Raw genomic sequence first — 12,977 nt, forward strand, 5'->3', positions numbered from 1 at the left:
TTCTGACTAACATCACTTTGTTGTATACAACTTTTTTTGGAAAAAAGTAGCAGATGTAAATGGGGCATATTATCTTTATCTTCTAGAAGAATATTAACTTTATTGAAAAAAACCCCAAAAAACACTTAAGATTCCTAAATCCAAGTTGGAAGACCAGTCTGAAAACAAAAGCATCTGATTGGTTGTTTCCAACCACAAATTTTTGAACTGACCAATGACAATGCTGCATTCTAAGAGAGTAAAAGTGGTACTGGTAGTGTACAGCTCTTGCTAATCACAATCAAATGTAACAAGAGCTCGTCGAACACAAAATGCCCCCCTTGATGCATTCAGTAATTGCACAAGGAACAGAAATTATATGCTTACTGTAAACAAAAGTTCTACCGTTCTGGTTCAATCTGACCTTGACCTTTAACCTATTAACCTAACAAGAGATCACAGAGTGATCTTGGCGCCCACTACTGAGCCATTTTTGAATGTTCCAAATTTCAAGACTAGCTCAAGGTCAAAATCAAGGTCAAATTTCATATTGGTATGAAACACTGTGCATGTGGTCCAAATTTGAAAGCTGTGGCTTGAGAAATGTGGAAGTAGGTCACTAGATCAATTTCAAGGTCAAAGTTAATTTCGGTAGCCAGAACTATGCATGTGCTTCAAATCTGGAGGCTGTAGCTTGAGAAATGTGGAAGTAGGTAATAGGTAAAATTCAATGTCAAATTTCAATTCAGAACACAAAAATATGCATGCAGTCAAAATTTGAAGCTGTAGCTTTAGAAATGTGAAAGTAGGTCACTAGGTCAATCTCAAGATCAAAGTTCATTTGGTACACAAAACTATGCATGGGGTTCAAATTTGAAGGCTGTAGCTTGAGAAATGTGAAAGTAGGTCACTAGGTCAAAATCAAGGTCAAATTTTATTTTGGTACAAAAAACTATGCATGTGGTCCAAATTTGAAGCCTGTACCTTCAGAAATGTGAAAGTAGGTCACTAGCTCAATCTCAGGATCAAAGTTCATTTCAGTACACAAAACTATGCTTGTGGTTAAAATTTGAAAGCTGTAGCTTGAGAAATGTGAAAAAAAGATCAGTAGGTCAAAATCAAGGTCATATTTTATTTCTGAACACAAAATTAAGCATGTGGTCCAAATTTGAAGTCTGTAGCTTCAAAAATGTGAAAGTAGGTCACTAGGTCAATAACAAGGTCAAAGTTTGTTTCAGTACACAAACCTATGCATGTGGTCCAAATTTGAAGGCTGTAGCTACAGAAATCTGAAAGTAGGTCACTAGGTCAAGATCAAGGTCAACTCCTGTCAAGCTTCATCCTGCCACTCCAAACTATACATGTGGTCCAAATTTGAATGATGTAGGTTATGGACATGAAGTTTTTTGCCTATAAAAGTCTTTATGTACCATGTGACCCCCGGGGCGGGCCCATATTTGACCCTTGAGGGATAATTTGAACAAACTTGGTAAAGAACCACTAGATGATGCTACATTACAAATATCAAAGCCCTAGTCTTTGTGGTTTGGTCAAGAAGATTTTCAAAGTTTTTCCCTATATAAGTCTATATAAACCATGTGACCCCCAGGGTGGGGCCATATTTGACCTTAGGGGAATAATTTGAACAATCTTAGTAGAGGACCATTAGATGATGTCATATACAACACACCAAAGCCCTAGGCCCTGCGGTTTTGGACAAGACGTTTTTCAAAGTTTTTTCCTATATAATTCTATATAAACCATGTGACCCCCAGGGTGGGGCCATATTTGACCCCAGGGAAATTATCTGAACAATCTTGGTAGAGGACCATTAGATTTTGCTACATACCAAATATCAAAGCCCTTGGCCCTGTGGTTTTGGACAAAAAGATCAGAAACTGTTTAACTGATCCTGGCCAATGTGACCTTGACCTTTGACCTAATAACCTCAAAATCAATAAAGGTCATCTGCTGGTCATGACCAGCCTCACTATCAATTTTCCTGACACTAGGCCCAAGCGTTCTTGAGTTATTGCCCGGAAACCATTTTCCTGTTCCTGGTCACTGTGTCCTTGACCTTTGACATACTGACCTCAATATCAATAGGGGTCATCTGCTGGTCATGACCAACATCCCTATCAACTTTCGTGACCCTAGGCCTAAGCGTTCTTGAGTTATCATCCGGAAACCGTTTTACTGTTCAGGGTCACTGTGACCTTGACCTTTAATATACTGACCTCAAAATCAATAGGGGTCATCTGCTGGTCATTACCAACCCCCCTATCAACTTTCATGATCCTAGGCCCAAGTGTTCTTGAGTTATCATCCGGAAACCGTTTTACTATTCAGGGTCACTGTGACCTTGACCTTTGACATACAGACCTCAAAATCAATAGGGGTCATCTGCTGGTGATGACCAACCTCCCTATTAACTTTCATGATCCTAGGCCCAACTTTCATGATCCTAGGCCGACTGACTGACCGACATACCGACCAACCGACCGACATCTGCAAAACAATATACCCCTCCTTCTTGAAGGGGGGCATAACAAGATTTAAATTCCTGTATTGAATAGTAGGTCTATATACATTTGATCTATTCTAACTACAGAACAGTTTACCTGTTGGATTCATACAATCCTGAACACTTCTAGCAGAAAATTTAGTTTTCAGTATATTCTCGTAATTATCTATAAAATCTACACTCTGTAATGGAGCTTCTATCTTTGTGCCTGAAATAAACAAAGTCTATCTAACTGCTTGATTGTAAATGCTAAAACCACTATACTTGAAATAAGAAGATATTGTGGCTTGCGCAAGTTTTAATGATCTGGGGTGCCTCCATTTATCAGAAATGTATAACAGTGTATTTAAAATGTGTCTATAAATTATGATATTATACCAGTCCCACTTTACATTACTGGTACATTTATCAAAATTAACATTTTAGTACACAAAGCCTTTCTATGACTAGTTATGAGTTCAGGAATGTTATCTATTACAGTTTGCTGTTTTAAAGTAATTGTAATAGAAAATACAGACTCCAAGAAACATGTAAATCTATATATGAGGCTTAAAATAAAATTAAGTTTGTTTGACCTTTACCTACCGACCCGATAAAATTGCCCCGACTCAAATAATTTTATTGCATTCCAGAGAAAAAAATTATTTTTATTTTCCTATCAGAGGGAAAAACTGATTTTGGTGCTTGAAACTGGCGATTATTTTATTTAACAAATGCATAAATAATTATGGCAAGTGAGAAAGTAACCCGCGGTCAGCTAGTAGAAAATCGATAAAGCGGACTGTTTATTATCTCGTGTATTCCGAAAACGTGTCAACTTTGCCGATAACTTTGCCTAAGGCCATAGGATGCAGACGACAATCAAACCGCTTATAACCGGAAGGCAATCTGACAAAAGGACATAATTTTACAAATCTAGTATCTAAGTTACCCGCGAAATGTAAAGTATACCAAAACGTCATGCCGGTAATTTTCCATTCCACGAGCACGTGCGACCTATCGTAATATCTAATTTCCATTGCTCGACTTTACTTTCGTTTACACATACACAAAAAGCGCGCGTAGTGCATTCATTTTTTGTTATTATCGCATCAATATTTTTAGCAACCGCTTAAGAAGTAATATAGTTTGAATTCTATAACGATTTTAATAAGATATGAATGTAGGCAAAATTCTATAAAAACGGTCAAATTTAAATTTAGTTCTTTGTAAAATTTCAAACAGTGCGATCTTAATTATTTATTTCTTCTAAGGGTAAATAAATGATAAATTCTATGGGCATAAAGTTCAGACTTTTGACCAGAAAGTACAAAAACAGAATTATAAAAATCTTAAATAATGAAAAAGCGTCAGCAAATTAAATACATGGCGTAAAACGATTTTTGGCAAACAGATTTATGTTAGTGCGGCAAAATAGCTCACAGAGGTAGGATATCCACAATTATCGTTTGACACATTTACCTGTCAATTTATACAGGATATTGAATTCGCTTTAACAAATTAAAGAAGAAACTTTTTTATTGATTAATTTAAAGAACCTAGGCAGTACGATCAAACAGTGATGTGTCATATGGCGCGAAAACATGACGTAATTCCATGACAATCTCGGGCAACTATACCGCTTTGATCTCCACTTCAGATGCCATGATACCGACACACTTCTTTTAGCTCTTCGATGTGGGTGTTAATTGATGATGAAAACAAGGACAATGACTAAGTTTATCAACAGAATAATTACCGATAATCGTTTACGCTTTTTATTTCGCTTTCAACATTGGGTGGATTATGATTATTGTGTCCATATTTTTGGTACACTTTACAAAATAATCATTTTTCGGGAAATAAGTCTTGAGAAAGTGAAAATAACTAGCCCTAACACTTTTGGAAAATACGGTAGGGGCTAGACTTTGATTATTAACACTATTGATGCAGTCATTATGGAGAGAAACCAGATGGTGGAGATTACAAAAATGCAGTGAAAAAAAAATGTCTGCTGTGAAAAGGAAATTTAAGAAGAACAAATATGATTGATTACAAAGGAACAGGGGTGTAAAATTCCACTCGCCCGCTCGCATTGGCGAGTTAAAGTCTGAATAGGACGAGTGGACCTCGCTGTATACTCGACCGATCGGGCGAGTGGTTTTTTACGTCCTTACTTTACCAAAATTCAGAAATTACAACTCCAAAACGTCAACAAACTTTGAGATGGTTCAGTCGTTACCTGGATAGACTGGAATTTACCCGCGAATCGTAAAGATATCAAAACGTCATGCCGGTAATTTTCCATTCCACAAGCACGTGCGACCTATCGTATTAAATATCTAATTTACATCGACACGTACACAAAAATCGTGCTTAGTGCATTCATTTTTTAACATTTTCGCCTCAAGTTTTCAACACCTCTTGAGAAATAATACTATTTGAATTCTATAATGATTTTAATAAGATATCGACAGAAATGTAGGCAAAATTCTATAAAAACGGTCGAATTTTCATATAATCATTTGTAAAAATTCAAACAGCGCGATCTTAGTTACTTATTTCTTTCTAAAAGTAAATAAATGATGAATACTCTGGGCATAAAATTCAGACTTTTGACCAGAAAGAACAAAAAACAGAATAAAAAAATCTTAAAGAATGAAAAAGCGGCAGCAATTACAATACATGGAGTAAAACGATTTTTGGCAAACAGATTTCTGTTAGTGCGGCAGAATAGGTTACGTGACCTCGTGAACGTAAATAGAAATGCGATTTTAAAATAAAGCAATGTGATGTCATTGCGGTTTTTAATAAGTTTTAAATGAATCTTTGTACATGTATTTTTTGACCAACAATTTAAAAGTTTTTTTTTGTCAAACAATAATGTAAATTCCTTGAGGGCAAACATGATCAATTACTTAGTTTATCAACTGAATAATTACCTTTTTTTTCATCTCTTTCAACACGGGTGGATGGACGATGATTATTGTGTCCAAAATTTTTAGACACTATTTTTCGGGAAATAATACTATTGTACATAATACTCCTTTCATAAAAGTGACAGTATTAAAAGTGTCAATTATTAGGGCGAGTGGCTGTTCACTAAGGGCGAGTAGATATTACTGGCTACTAGTCCTGTAGGGCGAGTGGTGTGAAAAGTAATTTTACACCCCTGAGGAAACGTAGTGTACATGAGAATATTATTTGTCTACTATGTGTAAAATTATATTCTAAATTTGCTTGTACATAATACTGCTTTCATAACAGTGACAGTATTGCGGCAATTGAAAGAGTGGTGGGAAATTTAATTTTCTGTAAAAATATATTACAAATTGACTTAATTGTTGATTTCAAAATGTCTTTAATCAGATATCGTTTTGAAACGCATTTGTTCGAAGTGAGAAAATCTCAGTTTTCGAATTTCAAGAAATTGACAATTGAGCGTAAATGTGTTGAAATATTACAGGCTAGATAGTTTAAATATTTTAATTCTGTTATGCCAGAACAAAGAGCTATAAAATCTTATACTTCTTTTGCAAGGACAATAGCATAATAAATGTCTGATGTCGGAAAACCTAATCTTGTTTCTGTTTAGTAACATGACCAATACGTGCAAGTAGCTTGAACCTAAAACATCATCAATTTTGCTTGCATACTGCCACAACCATTGTAAAAACCTTCTAAAACTCATAAAAAGTTATTATCTATTGAATTAAGCATCAAACACTTGTTGGAAATAAGCTGTAATTCAATAGTGTGTTTAGATGCCAAATATTGTTATATTGTTTTGTACTTTTAATTTATTTATTTGGGTTTTACGGCGCACCAACACAGTACAGTTTATATGGCCCCAAACAGGACTACAAATTTTGGTTCCACATCTCATTTACATCGAAATAAAAACGAGGTATGGAATCAAAATTTGCATACCTGCTGGAATCACAGAGTTACTGCAAAACCAAGTGTTAAGACCCTATTAGTCGCCACTTACGATCATGCAAGGATAAGGCAGTGGTTCCAATTCTTTTCATACACAGATCCAATTCTTTTCATACACAGATCATCCCAGAGCCACATGGGGTTTGTACATTTAAGCGCAGGTGTAGTGAAAACAATCATGAAAACACTTTTGATATATATATAAAGAAAAAGTGTAGACATGAAAGATACTCAAAGACTTGGTGAACTTTGCCTTATGTGCAAATTAAGTCTATGCCCATATTGTGTGTGCAACTGCATGAATAGGGCTAGGGGTTTATATATTGCAAGCATACATTTAACAGAGCATCTTCAGAGATTATCTACAAGCAATAGGTATTAATATATAGACTTTATTACTGAGACAACAAACATTTAAAATACTAAAATATAATAAAATTATTTACCTACCTACCTACCCACTGTAAAAATACTGGGTCGGTAAAGGTCAAACAAACTTAATTTTAATTTAGGCCTGAAAACATCTGAGGGAATCTGTTTTAGTGAACTGGCACACAACATCAATTAAATGAAGCCCTACCTTGTTTTCTCTTTGCCTCCAACAGGGAGAGCAGGTAGTTGCTGGTCTGTTGTAATATAACGTTGTTATCCCCTTCGTATGTACAGTTAGGGTCATTGTCGTCTCGCAGTTCTCCAAATCTGTTCACTGTAAATCACACAAATATTGTAAATGTTATCACCTTCATACTGTGAAATCATTAATATTCGTGGGGGACTAATTTTCGTGGATTTCGTGGTTGAGACAATCCATGAAATTTAATCCCAACGAACAAGTAAAATTCCCATTTATTGTATGTTTAAAAGTTGAAATCCACGAATTTATATCCCCACGAAATTGCCATTTGGAACAAAACAATGAAATTTCATGTCCACGAAATTAAATGATTTTACAGTATGTACAATTACTTTGTCGTCCCGCAGTTCATCAAACCTTTTCACTGTAAATAAATGTTACATAATATATCACCTTCCAAAGTACAGTTAGGGCCATTGTTGTCCCAACTATTCAAGATATTTTGAAAATTTAACAAGTTCATATATCTGAGTGAGTGAGTGAGTGAGTTGGGTTTTATGATATATAAGGTCAATTATAGTATTTATAGGTTATTAGTTTTGTATCAAGAATTCTGCAGCAGAAATATCATTCCGCTAAAGGATGAGTGCTTAATTCTTGGTGCTACGCTATTTGTCTTTTTATAACATATGTATGTACAAACGTAAACATTATACAAGAAACGTGGAAATTCCACGAAAACCAGGTTTTCAAAGTTTGCATCACGCCAACAGGTTCTGTTTAAAAAATAGTCATATTCTATTATACATATCTGATTGCATCCAATCCTGCAAAAGTACAGGTATAAGAAAAGTACATCACTGCCCTATGTAATTTATGATTCTTTGATAAAGCTACTGAAACAAAACGTTTGCTGACAATAGGTGTACCCAAACTAAAGATATTCAGCATAAACCATGTTTCTATTTTTAGTAACAGTGACCCAAAATACAACACTAAGCCTTACAAACCCGAAACCAGATTTTTGATGATCAAAGTTGAAAAAAATCCTATTTTTTTCAGTTTAACTATGACCCCATTTTTATATTTTTAGTTATCCAATGGCATAAAAATGACCTTTTTATCACAAAAAAAAGGAGATTTTTTTTTTTGGATCTCAGTGGGATTTGAACCAACACCCTTCCGTTCCACAGCAAAAATCTATTTTTTATTTCAACTATGACCCCATTTTTCTATTTTAGTTACACTGACCTTGACCCTGACCCAAGTGACCCCAAATACATTCTCAAACTTTGTGTTTGATAAAAGCTACCTACACACCAAGTTTATTGACAAGAAGTGTACCCAAACTAAAGACATTGAGTGGAAGTCATTTTTCTGCTTTTTGTAACAGTGACCTCAAATACCATCCAAAGCTAATTCGTTTGGTGGCAGTAAGTACGTCCAAACTAAAATTAACAGAAACCACCTTTTTGATGATCACATTGAGAGAAAAACATCTATTTTTAGTAACTGTGACCTTGACCACGACCCAGTGGCATTAAAATGACCTTTTTATCACATAAAAAAAGAAAGAAAAATTTTGGATCTCCGTAGGATTTGAACCAACACCCTATTCAAAAGATCAAAAAGTAGCTTTTGGCCCAATGCTCTGAACCACTGCAACACCATGGAATTTTCTAAGTGTGGAGATTATTTAAGTCATGCTGACCTTGAACTTGACCTCAAATACAACCCCAACCTTGGTTTTTCTATAAGCTACCTATAGGCCAAGTTTAATTTCAAAACATCAATGCAAACTAAGTTATTGAGTGGAAACCGTTTTTTCTATTTTTAGCAACAGTGACCTTGACCTTGAACCTAGTGACCTCATATGCAATCCCAAACTCCCTCTCTATGCAAGCTACCTATATACTAAGTTTCATTTTAATTGGTCACTCCTTACTTGTTATTGAGCGGAAACCAAAAGTTGATGCCGCCCGACTGGACATCGACATTCGGCAGTCTAATAACCAGTTTTTTTGAAAACCTGGTTAATAAATACAGCTGAAACTCAAACTCGCTTATCTCATAATTCTGGCTATTTTGAAGAGATTTTCAAGTCCCGTCCTGAAAACATATGCACAAAATATCAGTTGAATTTTGGTTATCTCAAAGTAAAATGCTCCATCCCATAGAATTCAAGATACTGCATTTCAACTGTAATATGAATTTGTTCAATAGCTTGAATAAAGCAGACATTACCTCTGAAGTAGCCATGACCACCACAGCTCTCCCTACATTCTTGTATAGCACTTTGTGCTAGCCAGCCGGCTAGAGGTTTACTTGAACAAGACATGGCATGAATCTCCCTCCCCAACAGTGCCTGTAAATATAGTTGAACATAATAGTTAACCCTTATCCTGCTTAATTTCTATAATGAACTTGTCCATCTTTCAATTTGGACAGTACCATTAACTGTTAAAAGGGGTGATTACCAAAAAGATACTGACTGAATGGCGAACAGTGCAGACCATGATCAGACTGCCACATGTGCAGGCCGATCTTGGTCTGCACTGAGCGCAAAGGCAGAATCACTTGCCACCAGCAGGCTAAGGGTTAAGTCGCCAATAAATCTGTCAGTGTTATTTTAAACCCAGTAAACTCTTGAGCCAGCAGGTAGCATAAAATTTTACAGTCATATCAGAGTTTTTCGAGGGATCGAGTTTAGTAACATGAGGAATAACCTTTGCAAAGTGTGCATTAGTCATAATTATATTTTTCCAACAAGAGTAATTAAAAAATCTAAAAAAATTTATGACAAATTGTTACAATATAAACACAAAATTTGAAATAACAGAAAAAAGTCCTTGATATAAAATTCGGATTTTCTTGCTCTTTAGCATGGCAAAGTGTGCATGACGAAAACAAGCAAAACCTGTAAATATTTTAAGTACACTAAAACATGTAGTCATATCAAAATTCACATTCCGGTGTCCTTTTTCAATACATTTAACATTTAGCATCCATTCAACAGGTATCTCAACTAAATGAAGAAACCTACCTGGGATTCACTTTTATCTCCCATCATAATTCCAACTCGGATGTTCACAAAGTCCATGAATAAAGACACATGAAAATGTTCCATTACATATGTGGCTGCTAAATATGGCAGTAATCTCCATTGCTGAAAGTAAAAATTTTCTCAAAATTTAAGAAATACAGCTTATTTTTTTTGTTGGGTTTAACGGCTGCACCAACACAATTATAGGTCATATGGCGACTTTCCAGCTTTGATGGTGGAAGAAGACCCCAGGTGCCCATCTGTGCATTATTTCATCGCGAGTGGGTACCTGGGTAGAACCATCGACCTTCCGTAAGCCAGCTGGATGGCTTCCTCACATGAAGAATTCAACGCCCCGAGTAAGGCTCAAACCCCTGAAATACAGCTTCGCTGATACTCTAGCTTCACATGGCATAGTAAGACCCTTAACAATAGCTACTTTTGAGAAATGAAACATTTTTGCAGTAACGCTTAGCACAACTCACATACTTTTATCTATAAAACCATTTTATCTACAAAATCTTGCTTTCAACCATTAAATCCAATTTTCAACCAAAATATCTGTAAATCCAAACTTTAATCTATAAAATCATTCTTTAACAACTATTGCATACAATTTTAGCCCATAAAAATCACTCTTAAATGCAAAACCACACTTATAGCCATAAAATGATTTTTAACTATAAATCACATTTTTAACCATAAAAATCACACCAAGCAGTAGCGATTTTCATAGTAACACATGCATAAAACTTAACCCCTACCATGCTGGACACGATTGGTTTTGCCTTTTGCGACCAGTGTAGATCATGATCAGCCTGCACATCCATGCAGTCTGATAATGATCTGCACTGTTCGCTATTCAGCCAGTATCTTTTTAGTAAGCAACCCTTTAAACAGTAAATGGTACTGTTCAAATTGGAAGATGGAAAAGTTTATTACAGAAATTAAGCATGGGAAGGGTTAAGGAACATTCAATCATTTGCCAACCAATATACAATTTACCTGAAGCTGATATTCCAGTACAGGAATCTCCTCTCCATCCTCCGGACCAAATTGCTTCCTCACAGCGGAGTAGCGTATCGCTATCGGGAGGGCCAATTTGAGGTTGCATGCTGCCATGCCTGTGATGCCTACTCTACCCCCTGACAAGGCTCCAAGAGAAGCCCCAAATCTCTTATTGGGATCCTAAACAAAATTACAATTTTTTTTTTTTTCAAGTATAAAACCTGAAAAACTTAACTCAGCAAACACACTGTCTATTCTTTATCTAATATAAGAATACTTCATTCAAAAATTTTGGAAAAATGAAAAATTCTGAAACCCATGCTGGGGGACCAGGGAATCTTTAGGGCTTCTGGTGGGTTCAGGGTTAAGCCCTGGTAGTGGGTCCTGGGTGATATACCCCTCCAGCTCTTGAAAAACAATGGGCAGCAATCAAAAACTGGAATTTTAGAATAATCTAGAGTATTTTCCACAATTTGTGTTATAGTTCCTTATAACAGAGATGAAAAGCAGGTCCTTAACACAATGTTCAGCATTGTTTAAAAAAATTCAATGTCCATATCAGTACAATACAGGAAAACAACATGAAGGCTATTTTCATTGTCATGCTTTTAACATGTTTGGATTTTTTCTTTCATTTCAATAATGTCACCCAGTCCTTAAAACAGTATAATGAACAGAGATTTTGAAATAGCCTGAAGCGTGATTCACACATTTAGATTTTAAAACGTTACCATTCAAATAACATTGTTGCAATACATACGATCAAATTTAACTTTCTTTAGTGCCTTCGTGCTTTTGTTCCGAGTACAATATAACATGCAATACATGACATCTCGGAACAAGTGAAATTTGCAAATTAGACAGTCAGTCAAAAAATGCCCACTCCTTAAACTTCCATACAGGCACAATGTCACATATTATTTGTTAATTAATGTTTCTACCTTATCTTGTGGCCATTACCTTGTAAGGAGTGACATACTGTCCATCAGGGGTAACATCGCCTGTCTTGTTTAAGAGGTTTTCCCGAGGTATTCTGTACTTGTTTAATGACAGAAAACTGTAAACAAAAACATCATAATTGACAGGAGCTTTTTAACTAATTTTCTCGAGGAATTGGAAGAGTTATTTTTAAAACTGAGAATAAATTCTGCATAAAAATATCTTGTTGTTTATAAATATAAATGCAAAGTATGTATGAAGTTAACCCTTATCATGCTGGACACGACTGATTCTGCCTTTGCAACCAGTGTAGATCATGATCAGCCTGCATGTCCATGCAGTCTGATCATGATCTGCACTGTTTGCCATTCAGTCAGTCTCCTTTTGGTATGCACCCCTTTTAACATTTAATGGTACTGTCCAAATTGAAAGATGGACAGGTTCATTATAAAAATTTAGAAGGGTCAAAGCTTCATATTGAGGCTGAAAGTGAAACTTTTTCACATCTTGTCTTTCTGGTATACACAATCAATCCTTTCACGTTAAACTGTTGTGAAACTAACACTTCGAACTTATACTCAAACAAAAGTGCAAGAATGTCACAATATACGCCCGTCACAGCAAATTTCTTTACTCTAGCACCTGTATTTGCAAATGGAATTTTAACTTTGTGGTTGTTTAGTAATAACTAAGTGTTTTGTTTTTTTGTTTTTCTAAGTCCACAAAAAAACTCCTTACCAGGTAGAGATACCTTAAAATACACCTAAAATTGGAAAGTAACATCTATGTTGTACCACAGAAAAGTGGTCTTGGTTTTTGCCTACGGTCAATTATAAAAAAGTTACAATATAAGTTATTTATAGTAACAACTAAGGGAAGTTAATCTTAAAAAAAAAAAAAAAAAAAAAAATTGTAAGTCCTCACAAAAATCTTAACCAGGTAGAGACTGGTCAAAATACACCTCAAAATTGGATGTAGCATGCATATTGTAC

At 35.4% G+C, this 12,977-nt stretch overlaps 1 protein-coding gene across 1 annotated transcript in view; it reads right to left on the reverse strand.

Annotated features, from left to right (window-relative positions):
• Positions 1 to 12,977, reverse strand: part of LOC123534499 (peroxisomal acyl-coenzyme A oxidase 3-like) — a 31,094-nt gene that overhangs the window by 4,867 nt on the left and 13,250 nt on the right. Inside the window, exons 6-11 of the mRNA XM_045316779.2 lie at positions 12,007 to 12,103; positions 11,044 to 11,226; positions 10,039 to 10,161; positions 9,240 to 9,360; positions 7,002 to 7,127; positions 2,601 to 2,711 (exon numbers count right to left, since the gene is read on the reverse strand). Coding sequence (XP_045172714.2) covers positions 2,601 to 2,711; positions 7,002 to 7,127; positions 9,240 to 9,360; positions 10,039 to 10,161; positions 11,044 to 11,226; positions 12,007 to 12,103 — 761 coding nt within the window. The remainder of the gene's footprint in view (positions 1 to 2,600; positions 2,712 to 7,001; positions 7,128 to 9,239; positions 9,361 to 10,038; positions 10,162 to 11,043; positions 11,227 to 12,006; positions 12,104 to 12,977) is intronic.

The sequence above is a fragment of the Mercenaria mercenaria genome, chromosome 12, assembly GCF_021730395.1.
Source record: "Mercenaria mercenaria strain notata chromosome 12, MADL_Memer_1, whole genome shotgun sequence".
In the NCBI taxonomy this organism is placed as follows: domain Eukaryota; kingdom Metazoa; phylum Mollusca; class Bivalvia; order Venerida; family Veneridae; genus Mercenaria; species Mercenaria mercenaria.